General features: G+C 38.5%; 3 protein-coding genes across 3 annotated transcripts; 2 read left to right on the forward strand and 1 right to left on the reverse strand.

The window, feature by feature from the left end:
• The first annotated feature begins 725 nt into the window (after window positions 1-725).
• On the forward strand, window positions 726-1,594 carry gngt1 (guanine nucleotide binding protein (G protein), gamma transducing activity polypeptide 1). Its single transcript, XM_023277496.3, has 3 exons — window positions 726-786; window positions 909-1,007; window positions 1,132-1,594. Exons 2-3 carry the CDS (start codon window positions 912-914, stop codon window positions 1,255-1,257), a joined length of 222 nt encoding a protein of 73 aa, XP_023133264.1. The 5' UTR covers window positions 726-786; window positions 909-911; the 3' UTR covers window positions 1,258-1,594.
• Window positions 1,595-2,252: 658 nt separating this feature from the next.
• Window positions 2,253-23,125, forward strand: zgc:85777 (uncharacterized protein LOC405871 homolog). Its single transcript, XM_023277489.3, has 9 exons — window positions 2,253-2,485; window positions 9,115-9,235; window positions 15,707-15,836; window positions 18,192-18,298; window positions 18,522-18,689; window positions 18,819-18,992; window positions 19,529-19,690; window positions 21,201-21,351; window positions 22,020-23,125. Exons 1-9 carry the CDS (start codon window positions 2,285-2,287, stop codon window positions 22,108-22,110), a joined length of 1,305 nt encoding a protein of 434 aa, XP_023133257.1. The 5' UTR covers window positions 2,253-2,284; the 3' UTR covers window positions 22,111-23,125.
• A 90-nt stretch (window positions 23,126-23,215) lies between these two features.
• On the reverse strand, window positions 23,216-25,802 carry bet1 (Bet1 golgi vesicular membrane trafficking protein). Its single transcript, XM_023277490.3, has 4 exons — window positions 25,644-25,802; window positions 25,324-25,430; window positions 25,041-25,097; window positions 23,216-24,009 (listed from the first exon to the last, which is right to left on the reverse strand). Exons 1-4 carry the CDS (start codon window positions 25,660-25,662, stop codon window positions 23,854-23,856), a joined length of 339 nt encoding a protein of 112 aa, XP_023133258.1. The 5' UTR covers window positions 25,663-25,802; the 3' UTR covers window positions 23,216-23,853.
• Window positions 25,803-27,194: the final 1,392 nt, after the last annotated feature.

Consider the following 27,194-nt stretch of genomic DNA (forward strand, 5'->3'; position numbering starts at 1 on the left):
AGAGGATGAAGGTGATCCAGTCACTCTTCAGCATCTCTGTAAATTTCCCCTGAACAAGTTGCTATTGTGTTTTCTTTATGAGACAGACACTCTTGTGAAACATTTACGGATCTTTACTTGACTTCCCACCACACACTCATCTGACTGGATTTCAGTCACACACTTTCACTGTCACTCTCCCATTATCAACCTTATGGCCTACATTATCATTTGTTTTCTTTAGTGAGTGCAATCACCCCTCAGAGAACAGTCTTTCTTCACTAAGCTTCCCGTTCTTTACTTATAAAAGCAGTATTATGTGAAAACTGAAGCAGAAATTCTTAATAAAATGTATATTTCTGGCCTCACATAACTACCTGTCATCATCTACAAAACTGCCATGCAGTCATGTTCAGGACAATGATGTGTGTCCACCTTGACAGGTGGAGGCTAAATACAGATTAGCCGTCTTATCAAAATGACCTGATACATGAAGCGCCACCCCTCAACCCATATCTAAGAAAACTCCGTCAAAAATAGCACAAATCCTGCTTTAATCTGTAATATACAGTAAATACACTTTGTTGTTTTAACATCAAAAGGACCCAAACAGACACCTGTTGGATTCGCCCTCTCATCTGATAGCGTACTTGAGCTTCTGGGGTGATCATTCAGTGGGGCCTTGTTTTAATCAGATTAGTGGATTAGAATTGTTTATGCAGATTACTTTATAACCCAGATTGAGGGAGAGGAGAGGGATTCTTCAGCAGGATATCGGGGGTGAAGGACCGCTCCCTGTAAGCAGTCGTGAGTACATTCCTATTCTTTCTATGAAGAATTTTTAAAGTTTAATCATCCAACATGATTTATTTGTGTTATGGGAGTGAATCTAAAAAGAATTTAAATGTTATCTTTTTCCATTTTGACAGATAATGCCAGTCATAAATGTGGACGACCTGACAGACAAGGACAAGGCTGTGATGGAAGTTAACCAACTTAAAATTGAAGTGAAACTCGAAAGGTGGTTGGTAAGTTCTTTGCCTGTTTGAATCTAATTTTACAAAGCACAGTTACTTAAATCGGGAAAAATATTTAAAACTGAAAAAAGCTGCCAGAAAACATTACCCCAACACCTTTGTTTGATTGTTTCAGACATCTAAATGCTGTGAGGAAATCAAGGACTACATTCAGGCCGGAGTGGAGGAGGACACCCTCGTCAAAGGCATTTCAGAGGAGAAGAACCCCTTCAAGGAGAAAGGTGGCTGTGTCATCTGCTAGACTGGACCTGAGGAGCTTTTCATATCTCAGATTAGCACCCGAGGACATTCTCCCTCCCCTCATAAAATGGATTTGCAGACTGAGAAGACTAGAAGGACACAATAAAGAAAGAATTCATAAAACTTCCCATGTAAACGATTCCCGATTCCCCATCTTCTGGCAAGATTTGTAGCCTTATAATTTTATTCTTTGGAAAGACGCAATAAATAAGAGTTGTATTCGGCAAGGGTTGTATAATGCTTCTCTCTCATGTGGTGTATATAGTCTGAGCAAATGGGCTCATTTGTTGTTTCATCCACGGAAGCAACTGTCATTAAATGTGCACATGTATAACTCAGCCTGTCTCTGTGATTCACTGCAGGTTTCAAGACAAGGTGGAGAAACAGATATATCTCCATAACCCAATCTGCATACATTTAGAGTTAGACCAACTTTTTCTCATAAGTCTTGATAAGATCGTTGTCAGGGTAAATATCAAACCTTGGGGCAATCTGTGTTAAATTCTGTGTCTATTCTTTTATTTGAAGTTTTTGGATCATTTAATTCATTCTTCTTGTAGCTTGCTTTTGGGAAGGGAAAAAAACTAAATGACAAAACATTCTCTGCAAAACATAATAGTATTGTCCTCTAATTTTTTCTTTATGTCTCCTGAAAGCCATAATGCAGATGTTAAGACTTTACCAGAGGGGTTTTCCTTTTGCTGATTCTTTATTTTAAAGTAATTCAGATAATAAAATAGCTAATGTCTTTCCCAAGAAAATAGCAGAACAATATAGCGGATATGTGCTTCACTTACTTTCTGCTTGCAGCACCCTCACATTTATCTATTGATTCTAGATGATTTTTTAATTTTTTTTTTTTTTAGTTTAGTTTATTAATTTGGCGGTGTTTCCCCAAATAATGAAGTTTAAACATTACAACATCTTATTTTTCCATTGGATTAACGTGTGACCCTTTGCCTGAATCACAAACTGGGTTACTGTTAGAACAACGGAGTGCGCATGCGCTACCTGCACTGTCAACAGAGATGGCGCTGCTTGAAGGAGCCCTGCGTTTAAACCTGTTAGCTAACAGCCGGAATTTCTACAAATTCACGTCTTTTGTCGGTGTCCGGTCGTTGTCCGAAAATGTGTCATCTAAATCAGTCACGTCCAGTTCCCCAGAGGTCGCGGGCGACCATGTAATCTACACACAAGAGCACTTTGCATTAAAGGAGTCCCTCAAAAAGGTATGCTAACACTTGGCTAGGAAGGTTTGGGGTAACAATGAATACAAGGCTGATTTTGCTTTATTTAGGCGGCGACAGTTGGATATTTTATTAACCACGGGTGTTCTTACAACACAGCAGTCTGAATATAAGCTCAGTATAACCCCAAGAAGAAAAGCAGGGGCAGTAAAGTGGGTGAGAGGTCACTATGCTAGCTCTCTCCTCCGCTGAACTGTGTTAGTGTTTACTCTGTATCCCTTCCGAAAAACAAGGAGTCCACTGCCAAGCCAATATTTTCACTTGGCTATTCCAAAATATATCTACAAATAATGGTACAAACTTTCAGATTTCAGCTGCTCTAACGTTAGGTTATTGAAAGAAGGACAACAGGACAGGTTTACAGCGCAGCAGCTGCTGTGTTTTCATGACCCACTCTACACTCCCACATCCCACTTTATAAATGTCAGCTGTATTCTGGATAACACACCGCATCTCTGCTCTGACTCTAGGCTCATGTAAAGCTTTTTTTTTTTTTTGCGTATGCCAATTTTTGATTTTTAACATCTGGTCCAATGTGCAATGAATTATTGTGTGACTGGCAGATCTGGATGCGAACAACATGTTTAGTGTGTAAAATGAATAGAAGCTGTGGTCAAAGTTGCAGAAATCCTCTGAGGTAAACAGCAAGAGCACATTTAACAGATATTTTAGAGATAGAAGAGTGTGTTTTGAGGACAGTAGTGATGCCTTTATAAAGATTCTTACACTAACTCTAAAGTAGGGCAAAACTGATGCAAAACAAGTCATATTGTGATTTTCTTTTGCAAATATTGTGATATGATGTTAGATTGAATGGCAATTTTTGCATTTCTTTTCTGGTAAACCATAACATTGTGATTTTTGCTGCAGTCTATACTAATGTGATTGGGAATATGATTTGTAGACCGGGACATCTGTGTAGCACCGCAGTGCTTCATTTATGTTAGTATATTGTGACACATTTTACTTTTATACTCAATACTTTGATTTATTCTTCAGCCTACAAACAATCAGTTCATACTGAAACAATTTTTCATTTGCATTGTAAGTAAGGAGGCGTGATCCATGTGTAAAAAAAGTTTCTGATACCAGTTGGGTTGCTAATTGGTGCTATTTGTAAGACTAAAATAGATAAATATTGATGGTGGCAGGACTACTGAGTGGGCATTGGTGCCCAAATGAAAATGTCTGTCAAGCCAATGTACTTTAGCTTTAAAACATACAATTTTGGTTTGTATCAAACAAATGATTGGCCCTGAATCAAATGATGCATCTCGCTCACCAAGAAGCCAAATATCTCAGTTTGTACGATACAGAACAGGTGTTCTTCCTGAGGCCATTAAGGTTGGCAGATTTAGAAACATTCGGTAGGAAAACTAATTGGCAGATCTGTGTGATTTGGGAGAGACCAATAATTAGTTCCATTTTCTGCTGTAATGGTCATACTGTGAGTATTTGATAATAGTCAATTTTCCATGAAATCGCTTGCTACCCTGAAAACATCTGGTATATTTCTGATCTGAACGTAGAATAGTTGATTTATTTGAATGTCCTTTTGTTTAGAAGTTCATCTAAAAGGCAAAGCATACAAGAGGGATGGTTTAATTACTATTAAGTGGGATTTATCAACCTTTATGCAAAAGTAAATGTCTTTTTTTACTCTTTACTTGAGCAAGGGTAGGTTTTAAAGACAGTTTGAAGACACATTAGATGAGGGTTATACATATTAACAGATCAAAGAAAATCTAAATCTAAATCTCATCCTACTCAGACTCATTCAAATGTTTCATTCAACTATTTAATTCTTCATCCCTGTAGAGGAATATCAGCAATATTTTTCTTCTTCCACAACTTATTCCATATTTTTCTCAGTCTGCTGCTTCATTTTTCAGCTATAGTTAGTATTTACTGATGTGCAGAGCTTTTGTTCTTGAAGATCTAAATATGAACCACTGCAAATTATGGGAACATAAAATCAAAGCAAGCATTACTAATCAGCCTGACTCATTTTGAATATATATTACTAGACAGACATTGTAGACAGAGGCTGCAAAAATATCGACAAGAGGCTAATTTAAGGCAGGAAGCAAAGTTGTTGCGGTAAATGAAGGGAGGCTTGTTGTCTGACTAAACCTTCAAAACATGCCAGGAGGTTGAAAATAAACCAGCTCTGGGAATTTTGGGAAGGATGAAAATGTGAAAAGGAAATGCAGAACAATAAGTTGGCAATGCAGGAAAGGGAACTTGAGCCAGAATGGTTTATTAAAAGAATTCACTGTAGGATAGTGTGTGTTTATAGATGATATACAAATAGGGTTATAGGAAATCCTTTAGTTACTGCCCAAGGTTAGACTCTCACAGTGCCAATGTTTCCACTACTAATTTTCTACTAGTGGGTGGGCCTGTGTTGGACTGTATTCATGTGCTCATTTATAGACTGAAACAAGATCTTCTACATGTACAAATTGTTGAACCGGCCAAAGCTGGTGTGCTTAGAAGGTCAGCTGCAGTCATTAATGAAGAGACACAAGACTTCCCTAATATTTTTAGGAAGTAGCCACTCATGTGCAGCTTCCCCTGGTTTCAGACTAGGATTCCGCGCAACACAACAAAGCCATTATAGAACAGACATGTGTACAATATTACAGAGTAACACTGACAACCAGAGGACTGTAATTTTTTTGTACTGCTCTCCCACTAAGCATTTACATTTTTGTACTTCTGCCTTGATTACCAAACAAACAGTTGATTCTTCAGAATGCGTTGTCTCATAGAGTAAATACAGTATAGATATGAGTGCTGTTTAACTTTTCTTGTGCATTTACACACATTGTAATATCTAACTTATATGTTTTGCAATAGCTTAACTCACATAATTTTGCGTGCATGGTAGTATTGCAGTTAATATTGGGAAAAATGGAGTGATCATTTGACAGTCATTTTTTCATGTTGGGTTGTAATCAAACAGAAAAAAATCTTGGTTGACTAAAACCGTACCTAGTCATCACCGGTCACAGGAAAAATTTACAAATTACCTGTCGATGGAATAAACTGATCATGATGCACTGTTACCTGCTAACCTGATAAGTCTAAATTGATTACAAATAAGCCTAAAACTCTGGTATTTGCGGCATATTAAATAATTTGACGTTTCCCATTGTGATACTTTTCTGTTTCCATGAGTGAGGAGTTTTAACGTTCAGCTTGGGTTGGTGCTGCTACTGACAGATGCTGGAGCCATCAAAGCTGCCAATGGACATGTCTGGTGTTATAAAACGATTATTAGAACAAACATGCTGAAATTTGCCAGTTCTGATACGTTGACACTGAAAGCCCCCAGCGATAAGCATGAAAGTTGGAGAAACATTCTGATCCAGTCAAGTTAGTCTACTGTTTTTAGTTGATGTCCCACGCTGGTTGTTGTAAAGTTTGCAGTCAAGTTTTTGGCTGCCCATTTCAACAAAATGCAGACACACCGAGGATTTATTTGGTGTCATTTAGTTTGGTGTAAACTTTGAGTAAACATTCAATTAATGTAAATGTTGAATAAGTTCGGCCTAGCAGTCTCCATTCAAGAGTTCAAAGTCGTGAAAGTTGCCAAAAATGTTGACTTGATTATGGAAGGACATCGATATAAGGATTTTCTTCTCACGAAAGGATATTAACTATCCAGTGTTCACCAAAGAAAGTCTTCATTTTAGAGCTTTTTTAACAAAAACCCCAACTATTTTGATAATGTCATACTTATTTAAGTTAACATAAGAAACAAAAATGACATACATTTGCAAATTGTAGCATCTGATATATGCAAATGTGTTGTTTTTGTCTGGGTTATAGCATTTGAAATGGCTTTACCTTTTATTGTTCGACAGAAATTGCAATTTAAATAATGAATTTGTACACTTAGGGAAATTCTAAGGGGCTGCTTTTCACCATTACTTTACATTTTGAACTCTAAAGGATTCATTAAACAATTTGCAGCCCCACTGATCCTGAATAATATAATAAATGAACTACCTGGGCAATTAATTTGAATCAAAAATAATTGGCAGAATCTCTTGATGGTATCATATCTTGAGGCACATCCTAAGTCCCAGCCATAATGCATAATATATGATAGAAAGGCAGCACATCCATTTGTGTTGAACGGAAAAGTCCAGTCTATATTTAATATCTAGAGTATCTTGCCCAGATAAAGGCAAAAACTCTCTAGACTGGATTTTTTGGAAGGCTTGATAATTCAAGTTTTTGACTTTGTCTTTCAACATGACAGTTGAGTCATGTGAAATTCTTCTGGTATGGAGCACAAAGAGAGCACAATAACCCTTGTGAGGATATGTGGGATTACTCCCTCATGACATTTATGTTTCCCTTTCCAGCAACGAGTCGTCCCTCCCTTTCCCTCCTCAGGATTTGAACTTTAAACACGGTTGAGTTTATTTCAGGTTAAAGGGGACCACTACTGCTGTTTTTTATTGCATATTTTTGTGTTCAGTCCTCTGTAAGTAAGCCTGATCTTTACAGGTTTAGCCCCATGCTTTAACCCCATATACGTGTTGAAAGTAGTGACTGTTCTGAATGCGACATAAGATGTTGTCCACATTTTCTGTCTGTCTTGTATTCAGATGTTTCCCACCAAGTGTGTTTTTTTTGGCTCATTGAAGGGTCGGCTGGTTTGTGTTTGTCTGCTTTGGCAGGAGAAAAGTGAATGTGCACCACTGTTTGCAGTCATGGACAAAAACTTTCGAATGCTTTTTCAGGACTTTGTTTTAAAGATTTAATCAAAGCACCATGAAAGAATAATCAAATAGGTTTATTTTTCTTAGAAATCACACTTCTGTACATGGCTCGCTTGAGTCTTTTATTGGCGGAGGCTTAAATTTGATGATTCCTATTTCTACCAAATACCTTGTTTGTTTAAATCATTACTTTTTCATTGGCTTTACCTACCATTTAGGGTGTATTATACTGAGCAGAAAAACCCATTCAATGAGCAAATTGTCCTGGGTAGGTAGAAAATATGGTCAATTAAAAATGTTATGAATCACACCAACAGCAAGTGAAGATGCATTTGTTTGAAGGCATTTTAGAAATAAGCATACAACAAAAGTCACAGCGTACCAGTTTTAATTTTCTTTATTTTTTGATGGATTTTCTTGCATGGCATCACTTCATATCAATGCTGTTTTGCAATAACTGTTGTTGACATCCTGTTCATTAAACCTCTGTTGACAATGCCTACTGTGTAAAGCAGAATCTTTTTAAAACTTGACAGCAAATGACCACATGAACTGTAGCCTGCACCATAGACCTACAGCCTATTCTTTGTGAAGCAGCTTGAGTTGCCGCAAAATAGCACCGAACGAGCATCTCAATAGATGGGTCATTCATAAGTGCTTTTCCAGCTGCGGACCACTTCCAGGTGCTTGAAATGAGTCACGGCACCAAGGTTCACTCATTCCAAAGTCTCTTCAAAAACCAGGTTGCAACACACTTACTGCAGACATTTTCATGACTCACGAATCCAGGCAGCAGCGACATACACCGATAGAGCACACTACTGCTTTATTTTAGATTCGAGAGACAAAACAAAAGCTGCTCTCACTGTTGAAGAGTATTATATAAAATTCAGTGACAAGATGACCCCGATACATTTGTTCATCCCATATAAATCATTTAGTTCTGATACAAATTTGCTTGAAAGTTGGCTTTTAATGGTGTGTAATATTAAGCTGTCATTACAATCAGACATCAGCCAGTTAACACCATTTACCTCTTACATAAGGGAAGTCATTCCACAGCGCCACACTTCTTTTTGTTCCACTCTAAAAGCCTATAATGTAGTCATCCTTCATTTTTAGGCAGCTCTATCTCAGGCTTTGTGGCTGAATCGATGGAGTGGCTGCTAACCCAGAAGGAATGTCATTAGTGTGGGTTTCAGCACTGAGCTTTAGTTTTGCATGCTGATCTGAATATTACTTCAGAGGTTTTTTGTACCATGCCAAAACCAAAATGATGGGGGAAACACTGAGTCATTAAAATATTGGCATGCAAACGGTTGAATGCAGAGATAGTGAATATCAACACAATGTTGGCTTCCAGCAGCGTCAGTACAAAACTATCAGTCGGAGCCCTCAAAATCCCGTATCTACTGATAACATATACATGTGGAAAACAGCATGCCATGCATACCGTCACTGTTTTCATCATTTATAGATTATAGACTCCCTATGTAACGCATTTTTCAGCCTGCTTTCTATTCATTGATCTGTCATACCTTATGTCTCTCTCTACTTGAAATAGATTACATAGACTTTAGTGTAGACGCACGCTACACAGCAGGATGTCCATGTATGTGTAAAAATCTTTTTTTTCACGCAAAATGTATGTCTTTTGATGTTAGTTATGAGACAGGAGATAGTTGGACTGTCATTTGTAGTTAGGATCACGTCAAGACAAAACAACTGAGAAATCAACACGTGTTCGTTTAGAAAAATGGAAGCATGTACATAATAATGCCTACAATTCCCAAGCCAAAACGATAAAGATGTACTGCGTGCTGTATGCAAACAAATACATCATATCTCTTTACTGTTGTTTTTGTGGTCTAGCTTATCGACCAGGAGATCAACCCTCATGTGGAGCAGTGGGAAGCAGAAGGGAAATTTCCAGCCCACAAAGTCTTCAAGATCTTAGGAAGTGCCGGCTTTCTAGGAGTCAACCGACCAACTGGTAAGACGCTGAACATTTTCTTATCTAAAAACCAACACTTATCTTTTATCGTTTTTCTTAAGCACAGTTTTGGGTTGATACATTAGCTCTGCAGTTAACTTCTCCTAACAACAATCTGCAGTATCTTTTCAAATCGTCAGTCATATTTTTTGGGAGTTTGGCATGAATTTGCACATATAAATAAAAGCTGATATGTTTGTCTGACCACCTGTATCTCTGTTAGATCTGTTGTAGACTAGAAGTGCATTCTGGGATAGTTTCCAACACTTGTGATGCTGGGGAAACATTTGCGTTTGTGTTTTTATCTTTAAAATCAGCGACAAAATGATGAGTCTAGTTAGTTTAATGTGTTATCTGAAAGAGACAGATAGGGAAATGTTTAGTTTTATTGAAAGACCAAGAAGCTTTTATTTTGGAGGAAGTTTGTCTGCTGTGAAAACATCAAAGAGGTACAACAAGCCTGAGGGGGAATGGTAACAACCATCACATAAAGGTCCCAAACATAGTGCACCTTTGTTGCTGGTGGAAACAAAAGGCTTTTAGACGGCTGTGTCTTACAGACACCTTTAGTTTTAATAAATTAAGAGGTAAAATTGAGTAACATGTCTAGACATCCTTGTTTAGACATGTCTGTGAGCAAACCGCTGAAAACCTACATACTTTCCCCTTTTTCACTGGTATTTCTTTTGACTTTGATGCTTTAAATGGCAAGTTAAGGACACTGAAAAACATTAGAAGGCTTTAGATCTTGGACTGGTCTTTGCAGAAAATGCATTAATTATGTGAGTGACTCAGGAAGTATAGGAGAGCATGTCCTGGCACAGACTTAAGTCCATTTGTATTCTTGTAAATTTCACTCGGTAATCCATACAAACATGAAGCCTGATTAATCATCCAAGCCTCAGTCTACATGATATATGCTGTGGGGACGTGTTGTTTTTGTTGCCACTGCAAAAACTCCCATGATAAATCTGTAACATATCCGAGAGCTGAAATCCCTTGGTACAACATAAATATTGCTTTTAAGGATACATTTTTTTAACCTAAGAAGGTTGTCATGAAAAACAGACAAACCCAGAATTATAATTTTGGTAAAGGATAGCATTTCCTGAAATTTCGGGAAAGGTACATCAAAATGTATCCCACAACACACTATAAACTGACAAATTGCTCACTGTGTGCCCATTTTGACCATTTCTGCTTCAAGAGAAATTTCGCACATCTTTTGTCACAGCTGAGTTAATGTTCCATTTGTTTACTCTCTTTTTGACAGCCATACATTAGAGCCAGTCTGGCTTACAAATGCTCCCGCTGTGATGATGGGTATTGGTGTCACAGCACCGTCCCGCCACAGCTGTCTGCTACAGCCTATATCCCATTTCCAGATGCGTATCCAGCTGGGTTATTGCTCAGACAGAGGAGGGAGTGGGATAAATACAGTACAGGACCACAAAAATTTTGTGGTTGTGATGTGTAATCCATTCTGAATATGTGAAGAAATCTGAGGGGAAGTGTTTGACAATCAACACCAGCAGTGCAGTATAATGTTCCACTCTTTATTCAGTAATTCGCATTATAATAGATTAGCTTTCTTAATTAATTTCCTACTGCTCATCTCTGTCTGTGGATAAAACATCTGCAGTTCATGTTGTGATAGTTGATGCAGAAAAGAACAAATATGTGAGTAATATGACGAGCAGTGGGTCCTGCAAGGAAGATTCCACCCCAAGTCTGTAGGTCAGGCAAGAGGGAGGGCGAGGGAATTAAAATGTGCTGAGTGCACAAGCATTAAGCATTAGTTGACAAGATTAGAGAGGAGGATCGACCCAGTGGAAGGCTGGGTGAAGACACACTGTATGATCAGCTGGTAGATTACCCACGATCATGTACAGCACAACACACGATAAAGAGATAACATTTACAAACATGACCATAGTGGCTCAATTATACTGTGTAAATCAAACACAGCTGGGGTCAGGGTAGATAATTTAGGCAGATATTGTTTACTTGCAGAAGGTATACAGATTTGAATACCTGCATAAAATCCGAAAGCCCGTTATGAAACATTTTTGACATTAAACTTTTAGATTTGCTAAAGTTAATGCCTGAACATTGCTCTGCATGTGTATGTTTAAGCATGAAAGACAATTCTCATTACACCGAGTGTGAAGTCAGGCTTTTGGCTTAATGATAATTGGAAGGACCAATGTGGCACTGTAAGTTAAAAAACCAAAACATGGGCAGTTGGGGAAGCTACACAATGTTTTCTTTTGCTGCAGTGCTGACTAATGAAGCAGACTCTCAAAAGAATTCCACATTGGGTTAATTGATTCAGAGGCTCGGATTACAGGAATGAGAACAGGGATTTAGGAGTCTGTTTTAATGGAGAAATGCATTATCAGATGGAATGAGAGAAGTGGTTGTCTGTGATCAGAAAACAACTCGAGACAAAAGCAATACAAAAGCAATTAAAACCATATCTTTGTTGAAAATTAAAACTTCAGAAAATGTCCTGAGAATTTGTAACTTACTCATAATGCTAATGTAATTATGTTATTAATTGTATAAATATGTTAATCTCAATTTGAGGAATTATCCATAATCCAGTGCTGCATTAAGAACAAGTGACAATCTTTCATGCTATGGTAATTATATACTAACAATCGATACAAATTTACATTTTCATGAAACAGATTAATTTCAAATGCTTAAAATAAGGCCAAATGACTTGTAAATACAGTATCTTGGTGGTTGTTTGCAGTACCATTTTCTGTAGTTTGTGTTTTCTGTGATCGTGGCACTGTTGACATTTAAATTCAGTTAGCCCATTTAGCATGTTAAGCATACACCAAGTAAATCCAGCAGTGATCCCAAAATAGGAATGTAGGCAGATGATTTAGGTCTGTTGCTAGGCATTTACTCTAATCACTTAGCGCTCCTTTGCAGGCAATGATGACTTCATCTGTGAAAACAGTGAAACAGAACACTTAACAGAACACAATACATCTTGAACTTATAAAATGTCCCATGTTTGAAACTGCAACAAATTTAATGTGTCTGTTTACAATGTTTTGATCTGTTCAGTCTGTCCTCTTATGTAGTCCATAAACAAAGCTCAACACTTACTTTCCACTCTTTTCCATATGCAAGGAAAGGCATTATTACCTCTGAAAACATGAGAACAGGAAGTTTTTCCAAGGCCGTCACGTTGAGGGGGAAGACAAGGATGACCCTTGGCTCCCTGCCTGATTTCCTCTGCTCTGACCGAGGGTGGGATCTGTAGATCACACCATGGTAATGGCCTTGTGTCCTGCCAGACAGATAGAACCTGGCATCCTGCATATTTTTCCCTTTAACTAAGCGTTTTTGATACTTACCTTTAAATGAATAACCTCGCAGTTAGACTTGTGTATCCAGGCTTTTTACATAGCCACAATTTGTATTTCAGTAATACGATTACAAACGCTTTACAAAGTCTAGTTTTTCTATTCAGAAACATTGCTAATACAGGTTTTATGACATCACACTATTATGATGTTGCATGCATTCATGATCTGTTATGTTTCTGAATCACTTTAAAATGGATTCAGTTCTTTTTTTTAAAAAAAAGATAATGTACACACATTACTCCATAATTACAAATCAAGAAAAGGGTTTTGGAGTATATTTATTCAAAATAAAAGACTATAATATTCAGTTCATGAATGTATTGTTAAGACACTTACTACTACAGTGAAGCAATTTAAAGCAGAATATAATCTCATCTCTTCTTGGGAGTGAACCTACAAGATTGAAATATTTCTTTCAACGTTCCGCCCTTACTTTTTGACAGAGTTGTTCAAGCTGTGACTGGGGATCACTAGTGCACAACCATTTTCTGTTCTCTCCAAAATTGCGCTTTTGGGACTTTCACAGTTTTCCCAAAGCCACTCCTGTCTTGTCTTGGTGGTGTGCTTCGACTTGGAATGTGACCTTCACTTCAGTCTGAGATCCTGAGCACTCTGGAACAGGGTTTTACTCAGGACTTCTCTATAGTTTTCTGTATCCATCTTTCCCTCTGACCCAAAGAGTCTCCCACTCCCTGTTGCAGAAAAACATGCCCACAGCAGCATGGTGGTTCCACACTGTTGCCATTTGAGAACAATGGAGGCCCCGGAGCTCTTCTGCACTTGAAATGTTGCAGAAATGTTCTTACATCCTTCTCCAGATCTGCACCTTGACCCAATTATGTCTTTTAGGCCCACAGACAATTCTCTCAACCTTTTAACTTGATTTTCACTCTGACATACCCCACCAACTGTGAGCCCTTATATAGACAGATGTGTGCCTTCCCTAATTATGTCCAGTGAATATAAATAGACACAGTTGGACTCCAATCAAGTAGCAGATACATCTCAAGGACCACTGATAGAAGTATGATTAACCAGAGCGCAATTGTGAGGGAGGGTCTGAATACGTATGTAAATGAGATATTTCAGAGCACTCCAAAACCTTTTTTTTTTTTGCTTTGTCTTTTTGGACAAAAATAAATTAATTTATTCCACTGTAGATGAGTCTGAAACATAACAAAATGAAGCAAACTTGAAAGGATCATAAAATTTTCCACATGCACTATATGCCCATTGTAGTAGTTGTTACACAACAATCATGAAGAAGCTCTTATGACAGTAATTCATCTTTCCCATATTGTCACCCTCTGGCAGAAAACTGACCTGTTTCATCATTAGGTTCCACATTGGTGTGCACATTCAGAATAGAAAAAGAAGAGACTATAACAGAACACCCCAGTATTTTCCTCCCATCATCACTGCTGGTCTCTGCTTTTCCTGCACCTTTAAATTCTCCTTCACTTTTGCTTCATATGGAGCTCCACCTGATGAGAACCTATGGTGAGGAACATCTGCTGCTCTGTAGAAACATATGTGCATAAGCCTGACATTTGTGACAGAATTCTGTTTGTATTCATTCTGCTTGCTTGTTCAACCAGGCAGCCTGCTGTTTTGTTTAAAACGGGATAAACCTTGGTGCTTCCCTTCGTTCACATTAGCCGCCGCGGGGTTTCCAGTGCTTAGAGACTTATCACTGCACAGCTGCACCTGTTTCCTCTTTTTTTTTTGGCTTCCCTTGTTTGCCTGTCCTACTATTCCTCCCTTTTTCTGTGTCCCATTTTATATTGCACACTTTCATTTATTCCCTGCCTGTCTTTGACAGTCTGCCAGGCTGTGCTTTCCATTCTATGATAACTAGTCTGACATGTGATATTAAACTACTTTGCTAGAGTTGCAGGCCTCCGCATGGTAGATTCACTCCTAATTATTCATTGTCAGTCAGCGCTAGTATTCATCACTTAGTGGCTGACATTTTGTATTTAGTCATGGGAAAACTGAGCACAAAACGTTCACAAATGCTCAGGCTCGTTACTTTTGAATGCCTGCATATTATCATCAAGGTATTTGTCCTCAATGAATAACTGTCAGGTTACATTTGCTCGACTTGCATGAGATGATGATCATTTTTTTTGTGCTGCAGATCGACTGTTCATCTTCATATTTTTTTCTTTTCAGAGAGTTTAGATATGTGTCTGTTTACCAAACCAACTTGAGAGAAACGCAGTAGTAAAGCAGGGACATATTCTTGCTAATTCCATGAGTAGCAGACAGAAAATTGTCCTTTAGCATTAAGTATGTTGGTGTTAAAATCAGGCTACTGCTTTCACAATGAGTGCTGCAACTGATGATGAAAGGCAAAAGAAAGGAAAGGTAAAGAGGTGGATCTTTATGAGGAAGACGAACAGAAAGTGGTGTTTTCAACATAGTTTACAATGCGCTATTCAGATCCATTAAGGACCTAAGGTCTTTGCAAATGTCTCCCCTGCCAGAATAGTGAAAATAGGCATCCATTTTTTGACTTTTTTACCCAATGGGTTGCTGAAGAGTTCAAGGTTTGATATACTAAGTAGAATAGATGAGATGACACTGAGATGACAGTGACCCTTATCTGCAGTGTGCTGCTGATCTCCCAGCAGTGCTTTTTACACATAATTACAGATAGCGCAGTTAATGATAACATCCTATAATTAATTTGAGTGCATGCTCCAGTGCCAACGAATCAGTTCAGAATATTATGTATGTATACTATTCTACGTTGTGTCCGAGTGTGTGTGTGTGTGCAGAAATCTGTTAGGTGATGATTTTATCACACAGATTGCAGGAAAGATGTATTTGAGACAGGGAAGGTGCTTGCAAGGCTGCTTTAAGGTGACTAATGCAGTGATGGGGTATATTTATTCAAAGAGACTTGCATTGGTAAGCCATTCTTTCTTTGTCTTTGAACGTAGTTACACATATATTTGCAAATTTGCACAAATACGGACAACAAAACATACACAATAATAATACACTAGAATCCACACAATGTATGATGAACTGTCAGAGCTACTTTAATTATTAGACTGTGTTTTGTCTTGTGCAGAGTATGGAGGCTTGGGACTTGACTACAGCTACAGTGTGGCAGTGGCAGAGGAGCTGGGTAACATCCGCTGTGGAGGCATCCCCATGGCCATCGGCGTACAGACTGACATGGCGACTCCCGCACTGGCCAGGTACAGTCCTAGAAACCTGGTACCACATATTCTGAATCCAGGTATTGCCTTAAAGTCATGTCACTGAACAGTTTGGTATGGTGCCATGTCTTTGTGTAAATCCTCAACTTGCCTGTGTACCTTTCAAGTGATGCTTTTGCTAATTGAAAGCACACACTCAAGCAACAATGCTGCTCTGTTTTTTCCTTTTTACACCACCACTAGAGCCACTTGTGTCAGAGTACATTTTCAAGCACTCATTTTACATCTGTGTTTTGTTTTCAGATGTAGCAACTGTCACCCTGACTAACATGTAGATTATTAATGTGGCATTTGATTTATGAGTTTTTAAAAACAAGTTGTGTCCATCTGTGGTAGCCTTCATTTCAGACATTTGTGTCATCATTGGATTTGGCCTCTCTGACAAGTCTGTCCCCTTTTATCACCCATCTTTTCTGAAGTTGTGTTTATTTTAGTGTATTTTTGTTGGTGCAGAGCTCCAGACTGTGACCATTTTAGTTGCAGGTGTCTCTATATGTGTCTCTGTACGATCCACTGAGGTATATAAAATCCCTTTTTTAGCCTGAAAAAACCTGACTTACTCTTGACGAACTATCTATTTTTGGTCAGACATCTGTCTGAGATGATACGCTGCAGTAACTGACTGGGGACTCGAGGCTTCTCTGCACAGCTGCTGGATAGTGTCCACTGATGCAATGCATGTGAGGCATTAAGGAGACATCTGCAAATAGTAGTTTCAAAAAACAACCCGGGTTACTCTCTTTCTCTCTAAACTGCTTAAGTCTCTGCATGCACATCAGTCATGCTGTGCCACCCGCCACCATCAGTAAATGCTTGCAGTAAATGCACTGAAACATGATGAAACAGCCAACATTATGCATTGCAGTTGTTGCAGAAAGTACAGCCAAAGTATGGCTAGAAACTGTGCTTGGTGAATCAACATTCTGAATTGAAATGTTAAAAGCAGAAACTGGTCCTGTACCATGATAGGTGTGTTAAATAATTACAGATGTGTATAGGAGCTGAAAAAAATGTAATAGTCAAAATGTATGATGTATTGAAAATTGTGTGTGCATCTAACTTGCACCTAAATGAAAAAGTTCGGTGCAACAAATGTACAAAGTTAGTCAGAATCATTGAGGTCGATCTGTGACTGTAATTAAACTGCACTGTGTGACACACACTGAGTTGTAGTAAGACTTCTATTTCATTTGATGAATTGTTACACCATGCTACATATGCTAACTAATGCAATAAAGGTACCATTTGTACTGGTCAACGCTACACAGCTATTGTAGAGATTTCTGAGGCGGATACCTGAAATGTCACTTTGGAAAAGTTCTGATAAATGCAGAGGGTTTTGCAGTGAACCACTGAACTGTTTAAGAGACTCTGCAGCACCATCTGCTCAGCTGTGATGTGACTGCTAACACAGTGGCTGCAGAGTATTATTAAACAGTTTACACAGGTAAGCGCTTGTATACAAACCGAGGATATTATCAGTCATCTTCTCACTAGTGCGACTTCCAAGGAAAAATCTTTGAGTAAATGTGTACTTTACCACACACAATGCTAAGATCTGATAAGACCAAAAACATCTGATCCTAAGAAGCTAGGCTCTCACACTGTGCACATATTTTCCATATGTGCATGTGATCATGAAGCCAAACTGTCTCTTCTTTTAGATGATCTGTCTGCAAACTAGAAGTGCGTGTTTTGGTCCCAACTGTGTGCAGTAAAATTTTATATGAGATCTTTCATCATCCAGGCTTTCCATAAATGTAACATGTATCTCTGTTGTTTTGTTATTTTTATACTTAAAAACACAGCCTGTTGTAAAGTCATTGATCAAAGTTATAAACCCTAGAGCATGTGTGAATTCATGTATTTGGCAATAGTTTGTCTCACCCCTGTGGGGCTTTGGCTTGTTTTGTGGTGTCCTCCTGCAAGGAAACAGCTGCTTGTGACACGAGACAGAATTCAGTGAAATAGACAGTTGGACTCTCATGAGCTTAATTAGGCGATCTACACTCGCCTGCAACGAGGTTTAAGTACTAAAAGAGCTGCAGAAAAAGGGGGAGTGGTACCGTGGGGGCTCCCTGCTCTGTCCCACTGGAACTGTAATTGCCTTAAACACAGCAGGTTGTTTTAAAGCTCACAATCTACCGCTTTGTCTGTCCACAGTTACACAGTACAGTTAAAGAGTTTGACACAACTTTTATTAAACAGCTGCCTACGTAATATGTTCACATTAGATGGAGAAAATAGGGATATGTTCGTGATGTTAGGGAGACAAATAATATAGTCCGAGTTACACATTATGTGCATTGCTGTATGTGTGTTGTGTTTTTGCAGGTTCGGCACAGCTGAGCTCAAGAAAGAGTTCCTCCTTCCGTCCATTATGGGTGACAAAGTGGCCTGCCTTGGAGTTAGTGAAGTTGGAGCTGGCTCTGATGTCTCAAGTACGTCTTTTCCTCCACCAATTTCTAATAATTTATTATCCTGTAATTTCCTCTTTTACACTACCTCACTTTCAGAACAAGGCTATAAATTCACTGTCATTATATTGCACCATTTTTGCCGTCTTTTTCTGGATCACTTTGTGTTCCATTAGTGTTGGGTTTTCATTTTAGCCTCTGTCTTTGCTCTCACCTCTTTCTGCACATTTCACCACACACCATTTAGGTATCAAGACCAAGGCTGTGAGGAAAGGGGATGAATATGTGATAAATGGTGGAAAGATGTGGACTACCAACGGTACCCAGGCTGATTGGATGTGTCTCCTTGCCAACACCAGTGACGGGCCTCCTCACAGGAACAAATCTCTCATCTGTTTGCCCATGAACCTGCCAGGTAGGATCAGTCAGTTTGTTGTAGATGCACAAAGTTATTTATTGTAGTAAATGTATGTAATTTGTGATTCATGTACAACAAGATTCTGCATGTTTACAGATCGTTCTGTTTCCTGTCTTTCCCCTGTAGGAGTACACATTGCCCGCAAGATTAGCAAAATAGGCATGTGGTCATCGGACACAGCTGAAGTGTTTTTCGATGACGTCCATGTTCCCTGTAAGAACATCATTGGCCAGGAAGGCATGGGCTTCACCTATCAGATGCTTCAGTTCCAGGAAGAGCGGCTCTGGGCAGTGGCCAATGGTGAGTGAGCCTTAATATAATTAATCTCTCTATTTCCCTCTGCAAATATTATGTTATCAGATATCATTTCTGTATGTTTTCTTAATTTCTAATCACTGTTTTTCCACCACATCGCAGCTGCCTCCTGCATGTTTTTACTGGAAAATACTGTTTTAATATTAGTGGTATATTTGTTACTTCAGTTCTAGTTTCAACGAAACAGGGAGTTCAGGTCACATGGTTCAAGCATTTAATCTTTTGTAAAGTAGCTGCTTATATTTGAGGTTTAGTAAGAAGCATGAGTCAGTGTTTTCTTGAACAGAACATTTTGGGGCAACGTGTTAAGAAATGAAGTAAAACTAAACACTTCTACAGAATATGACGCTCTTATTTCAGTCAATCTTCGCCACTTAGTGACATTTTTCACAATCCAGGCCAGAGTTGTTGCAGCACAGGCAGATTCATATGTAATGCTGCTTATCAGTGTTTTCGGCATTCAGTGAGGGTGTTAGAAACAACCCTATATGACCTCGCTGTCTCAACTGTACCACCCGCAGCTTTGACCTCAATGGACACCATCATTCAGGAAACCATCCAGTACACTCGGCAGAGGAAGATCTTCAAGCAGCCTGTCCTTTACCACCAGGCAGTTCACTTCAGGTTGGCTGAGCTGCAGACCGAGGTCGAGCTGCTCCGCTCCCTCCTCTACCAAGCCACAGGTAGGGTCATAAGACAGAGAGGCAATATGAAAAAAAATAAGATTAATGTCGACTTGGCAGTGGAGGCTGCATCTGAATGAGTCTGGTTCAGAGCATTGAGACACACAGAATTAACACACTGGAAATAAAACAGCTGTTACTATGTGATTTGTGTCACCAATGGGAAAACCTTGAGGTAGCACTATTACACTAACATTTCATTAATATGTAATTTGAGCATTTAGAATTTAACATTAACTGCTGTGTGAAGGTACTTTAGATGTTTAGATTCTTCAAAACTGTCAGGAAGGTGTCTGATTGGTTCCAGATTCATTCTGAAGGGTTAGATGTTTACTCCAAACATGTAGCGAGAATCCTAAAGAACTATCTTCAGAAAGTCCTGCAACAGACAACATGATCCCCACAGAACCCTGATCTCAATGACATGGAGACAGCCAGGAGTTACATGAAGAGACGGTAAATCCACAGAAGAACTGTGGCAAGCGTCCAATGTGCTTGGGGCAACTTACCTGGCAAGTAAGCTGTGATCAAGTACACTTGTGTTGTTTTAAAGGCAAAAATATTGATTTTCACTTTGAATGAAGTTACTTGATAAATAAAACCGATCCATGGTGTCCTCACTTTACCTTTAGTACCCCATCCTCTATGTTCTTGCAGCATCTGTCCTTCTAGATTCATGTGCTTTTTATGTCAGGAAGTCATGTTTTACCCTAATCTAAGTTTGAATCCAATGTAGATTTGCTTGTGAGTTATTTTGGGAAAATCATACCAGAATTAATGCATGCAGTTGTCGTCACGGTGCTCAATACCTAAGATAAGGCCACCATTGACTCAGCTCTGCAAGAATGATGTGAATGCCAAACTAGCCTTGAGTGGCTAATTTGTCCATGTATAATGCAGTAGTTTGGTTTAAAAGATAGAGGGCATGGAGCTGAATGGAGGCCAGTGTGGTAGTTTGGTATTAATATTACTGACAAATGGGACATGACCAGCTTTTCCAAAATACAAATTCACGTTCTTTATACTGCGCTGTTTATGACCTGAATGTGTGGCTGCATCTGTCAGGCAGGTTGTCAAGGTCTTGTGATTCTCTTGTTCCCTTTATAACCACTTCAGTGGCTAGCAGCTTTGAATGAATCCATCTTGCTGGTAACAGTTCCAAGTCCAGTTTGCCTGCCCAGAAATCAAAGCTTTTGCATCTGTTTGGCGCATGTAGATAGACATACACACACAGCCACACAAACCAACTTCTTCACACACTGACACAGGAAAAATCATGTGGCTCATACAGGTTCCTCCAGAGGGTACCTACAATAGAGGCATTCAATAGCCCTTGGAAAAGGCTTGAAAGGGGAAAACAGTGAGTCATAGCCAGCTGCTGGTGACACTGAACTGAAGCACATCTCTTTATTGTCTCCATTATCTTCTTTACATTCTGTCCAGGTGAACATTTTTGACACTCTTTGTTGATTGTGTCTCTACTTGTCCTTCCTTTTTTTTCCCCCTCCAGCATTGTATGTTAAAGGCAACGATGTCACCAAACTGGCATCTATGGCCAAACTGAAGACGGGGCGCCTGGCCAGAGAACTCAGTGACGGCTGTCTCCAGTACTGGGGAGGGATGGGCTTCACTAGTGATGTGCTGGTCAGCAGATTTTACAGGTAAGACTGAAATAACCAAAGAGGTCAGATGCAGGTTATTTGCTGAGCACTTCTAATATGACCCTAATTGAAATATCTGAATATTTAAAGGCATACGATTAGATAAAATTTAGAAATGTGACCTAAACCAGACAGCCACAAGTTGCCTGTAAATAAATAAAATGCTGTATATTTTGTACTGGGGGCTGCGCAGTGTCTCTGTGGTTAGCACTGTTGCCTTGCAGCTAGAAGAAAAGAAAGGAAGCAATATCTGACCACACTCTTCACATACCAGCACCGTTCACTAACTCACCAACTATTATTAGTTTGGATGCCAAATATGCACCTTTGTGGCAGTTTAATGTTTCTATAGTGATAGAAACCTCACCAGTGCAGGAGTTTGATCAGGCTTTATAACAGCATTACAATTGGACTGACTAATGGCGTCAGTCTCATTATAGTTATTCATAAAAACACGGAATCAGATGCAGTCTTGGTAATGCTTCAGACTCAGTACGTTTTTTATTTTACACTGTGCTGACATCTAGTGATGGGGCAAATAATGCAGCTGTATTATTTGCCCTGCGGTGACGGACATGGCTCGAAAAAATTACAGGAATTAGATGCAGCATGCACATCATATGCTTGTGACAGAAATAAAAACAGTTTGACATTTGTCTTCTCTGCAGGGATTTCAGGTTGATTTCAATTGGTGGAGGAGCTGATGAAGTAATGCTGGGGATCATCTGCAAGTACATGGACATGCTTCCCAGGAAGTAATACACTTGTTTGAGATCATGTGTGCCTCGACTGGAAAATGAATGAGAGCAGGAGGCTGCAGCATTGAGCGGAGTTGAAAGTAGGCAGGTAGGACAGACAATCTCCAGCAGCCATCAGTCTTTACAGAGACTTACAGTAACACACTAATTTATCATGATTTAATGAAGTGTTATCAGACACACATCAGTTCGTATATAAATCAGGTGATGAGGCTTGTTCATCTCAAATTATATAAATAAATTGACGCTTATAGATTTTGTACTGCCAAGTACAGGAGAAAAAAAATGCAGCTCTGACTGTTGGTGTCAGATATTTAGGCTGAAACATCGGAAGATGTAATTTTTAAATCCTTCCATCCTCAACAGAAATTTTAGTGTTGCTAAATCCTTTAAGAATTAAATCAGGTTGACTACAATTGTGACATATAAGCAGTTTATGATCTGTTATATGAATGTGTTCAGTCTCTTCAACCATGTTTTGTGTTGTCCAGATTAACCTTTGAAATCAGATGACAAAAGTCTAAATCTCTAATTCAACTAAAGTGAAAAGAAGCTGTGCAGTCGCTGGAGAGCATCAGCTGCTGCGTTGATCTCACAACGTTAATGTTGCTGTGTCTCATGAAATCAGATCAATTTGGACAGCAGTGATTAGTTTTGCAAAGGTCTGCCTCATCTTCAGCAAACACAATGTCATCAATTTTAACTCCAGGCACTTAAGTGCAGTTCTTTTTAAATGTTTTGTTCTCTTCAGCAAAGCAGGATGTTTTGCATTTTGCCTTTGATTGTTTTAACATTATTGTATAAGCTCAAGCAGACAGAATGAAGGTTTTTTCCCCCCTTTTCCTGTCTTTACAATTATGAATAACCATTGCACAATTTTGGTGTAATATACCTTAATGAGTTCATTTAAATAGCAATCATCCTTTAAAGACTTGCCATATTTTTTCAGAATAAATCAAAAATAATGTATAAAAATGTTTGTTGTGTACAATAAATATTCAGCAGAGATTCTCCCATTTTGTGTCAGTGAGAAATTTATGACACCATTTACAATCTTTTCAGCACATCCTATATGGTTGTAAGAAGTATGCACCAACATTGGCCAATTCAGAGCATAAAATTTGTTTATTTACATTTACAACATTTTTACAACAAAGTTTAAACAATGAGGTAACATTACTATCGTATAGGTTGTCAAATGATGTGATGGATCCATTTGTTCTTGAAAGCAAATACACAAAATCTGATCATTCTATAGCTTAATCACCTTAAACACAAATTGTGCCTTATGATAAACTATTCCACAAATTTGGCGCTGCATTAAAAGTTCTTGACGCAGTTTTTTTCTGTCGTTAGATGTTCATGTTGTTACAAATTTGCCAGTTATCAAGTACATACCAACATACATAGAAAAACTGGCATTACCTGCTTTTGTTATACATGCAGTGTACTTCCAGTGATCTTTAATCATTTCAGACTGTATCCACGTTTCTAAACCACTTTTACTTTTTGAAACTCCCATCAGTCATGTCACAACTCAAATTGCGGTCATTATGTGAAATGCTCAGACATCATGGCACATAAAAAGCTGAGTTATTTAAAAAAAAAAAAAAAAAAAAAAACCCTGCCTTTCATCATCATCATTGTTATTAATCTGTTGATCTAGATTAGAGATGTATCGGCGTGGTAAAGACTGGAAAGAAAGATGTGGAGCTGATGGGCCGAGTCCAGCAGGGTCCTTGTATCACCTCAGCTTGATGAACCAGTACAGGACAAAGAAGACAAAAAAGCAGAAGAGCAGCATGTAGCACAAGAGCTTAGTCTGACTGCCTCTGGACAGCTGCTTGACTCTGCCAATGGTGGCGCCAAGCAGTCCACCTGTTGAGTCGAAATCTGTGTCCTACAGAGGGAGAGACGTATTAAAAACCTGTAGTCCTGCAGGCAAACAAACAGCAACAATATTCAGATTCTGAGCGATATTTCTAGAGTTTGGAGTGATGGACTGTAACCATTTACTTAAGCTCTGCACTTGTTTTGAGGTACTTTGATTTCATACTACTTCATATTTCTTTTGCACTACTTTAAAGAGAAAATTTGTTCTTTTCACAGCTGTAAAGTTACTTTGGCAAAAGAGGATTTTATATACAAAACATTAGGTCCATTCATAAAACCACAACAATACAACAGTATAGAAAACAGCTCTAATTGGTTCCCTTACAACAAGCTGCAATACTACAATACACAACAGAAGTGAGTACTTCCCTGTGCAAAATCATTAAAATGTCAAATGATTCAGACTGAATCACCTCTAAATGACTGCTATAGTTCTATGCTGACAAATAGTAAAGTATCTAAAGAGGAAGTAAAAACTATGACCTGGTCAAGTACTTCATGTGACTTCAACTCAACAAAACATCTTTGAGGTATGTAAAGAGAAAGATAGAGCACCATAATACTTCTATAGCAACAGGCAGCTGAAAAGAAATATGTCTTCCTGGAAACCTTTTGGCCCAAAGAGGATTAAGTTTGTCCTCATAAATAAAAAGTGGGACACATGAAGTGAACTGTCTTCAATTGCATTGAGTTACTACTGTGAGGGCTGTATTTTTAATATAATAGATCAAAAGTGCCAGTTTTTAATTTTACACAAACATGCCCCATTCTAGTCAGAAGTTATCCAGTTACTGTAAGGTGATGAAGTAATGAATCATTTGACATTGTGTGATATTGTACAGAGGTGTGATCACTTCTGCTGTATACTGTAAATGCTGATAACCTAGAACTATTTGCTATACTGTCATTATATTGCAGTGCAAGATAACAATATATGACGACATTTTGAATCTTTGTCGTGCAAGAGAGAACCTGAACATTTCTTCCACCACCCATGAGTCACTACTGTTCAGTTTAAAGTGCACAAGTGAAACTCACCATATCATCCAGCATTTTGTTCTGGTATTTAACCTCCGTTCCTATGTCAATTGACAGCTGTAAATATAAAGCACAATGACATGCCATGAGATATATATATATATATAATTTTGGCAATTAATTTAAACTATATATAATTCATGAGAAAATGTCAACAACATCTGAGAGACACTTGACATTTTGACAGCCATATCTATTCTCTAAGTGGACAAACATACAACACTGAAGGCATTTTACCCAACTGACAATATAACCATTTAACTTGGCATCAATGATTACTTACGCTTTTCAAAGCGTTCACTTTGGCTCTGAGTCCCTCCTGAAGATGTTCATTCTCCTCTTCATACACACTGTATCCGCTGGCTACATAATTCCCAGAACTTCCTTCACCTGTTTGAAACAACAAATAAATGTCAGCTTCTCTGTTAGCGTTTCAATCCTTTAATAAAACGTTAAAGGTGACACATTTGTATAAACTTGAGCCTGGAGTAAACAAAAGCGACAATTCATTCACATTTGTTAATAACATTAGCTTGTTAGCTAACTAGCAAGCAAGCTAAGTAGGAGCGTTAATAAAAGTCTTAAATTGTTGGTGTTTCTTACCCAGTCCGGCGCGCCTCATCTCGACCCACTGAAGTTAACACTGTCCAGTCGTATATGTGATGTGTAAGGAAACAAATGAAGACTAAATCACCTGGATATCGCTGTTATCAGTCACTGGCTAACCGTTGCAACGCTGTACACATCAGCAAACGCCACGACATCATACGGTGGCCGCGGAGGACAATCCTTCCCTGAGAAAACCGCGAATGCAAAAATAGATGAATGCGAGTGACAAAATAAAACGGCGTTTGGACGACGTGTGAATTATGTCAAGATTGCTTTGATTAGCATATGTAAACCTGTTACTATAAAATAAGTTTGCATGTTTTCAGTGTGTTTGCAGTTTATGATCAGGTATGCGTATCCCTGAAGGGAATCTATTTAAAATGCCATGAAACTCACCTTAAAATCACAGCTTAAATCAACACTGGAGGGTGACAAAGCAGTTAACAAAGACAAACTGCATTCATCAGTAAAAGTCATCACCATCCATCTTTATTGGCTGTGCCTCATATGCATTCTGGACTGACAACATGTATCTATGGATTAAGGAGGGAGTTTAACTTAATCATTATCTGGCAACAGTAAACACTGCATGATCCTTTCCAATTACCGTGACAGTCTGCATTACTGGGAAGCTTGTCTCTTGCGGCATTTTCTTAACTGTCACGCTGGTATTTAACAACTAATAACATGCTTGGGATCATGGTCAGTTCAAGGATGATTATTTTTAAGTAGCTGTCGAACTTCCCTTGTAAAGACATTCATTTTTCATTAAAATACATATTGTCTAGTTCCTCATACTGTGGGAATATTATACAAACTTAAATATAATGACGCTGTGAATCTTTACATTGTTTATACGTCTGTAAAGGTATATTGGATGTATTCTCCTCGACCAAAAAATTAAAAATGCTCCTAAAAGTTGCTCCCTGTAATACAAAATAACAGTAAATAAATGCATATAAGACACTCTGTGGTTCAACTGTAATGTGCATATGAGAAGTATGAAATAGAATAATGTCATTAATTGTAAAAATACAGCTTCTTCCCTGCATCTTCCACTCATCTTTTGAACACCACAGGTCCAAACATCAGTGGGTAAATCTCCTTTCAGTAATAGAACATATTATTGTAAGTAGAAAATTGCTACCATGTTCTTTTTCGACACAGACGGATTGTTTCCTTTGAACATCCTAAAATGGGATCATCATAAAATGGAGACAAATATTCTGTGTGGGATTTATAACAGGGCTTACTGACACATCCATCTGTGTTGTACGGGACAGAAAAGAGTTTCTCAATATTTCCAAAATCCTAGCGGTGCTGTTTAGCAGTGATTAGCTTTCCTTATCGGCTCATACATCATCCCTCACCTTGCCTTGTGCCAATATCACAGGAGACAGCTAATGTGATATGAGAGATTAAAATGACTTTCATGACGCTAATTTATTCCAATCCAATATCTTATAAATAAATACAACTTTAAGCTCCCATCTGCCATAATGCATTTCAATGCCCCGGCTGTCATCTTTTTATGTCTCACCCAAA

Source organism: Amphiprion ocellaris, chromosome 15, assembly GCF_022539595.1.
Source record: "Amphiprion ocellaris isolate individual 3 ecotype Okinawa chromosome 15, ASM2253959v1, whole genome shotgun sequence".
Taxonomy (NCBI): Eukaryota; Metazoa; Chordata; class Actinopteri; family Pomacentridae; genus Amphiprion; species Amphiprion ocellaris.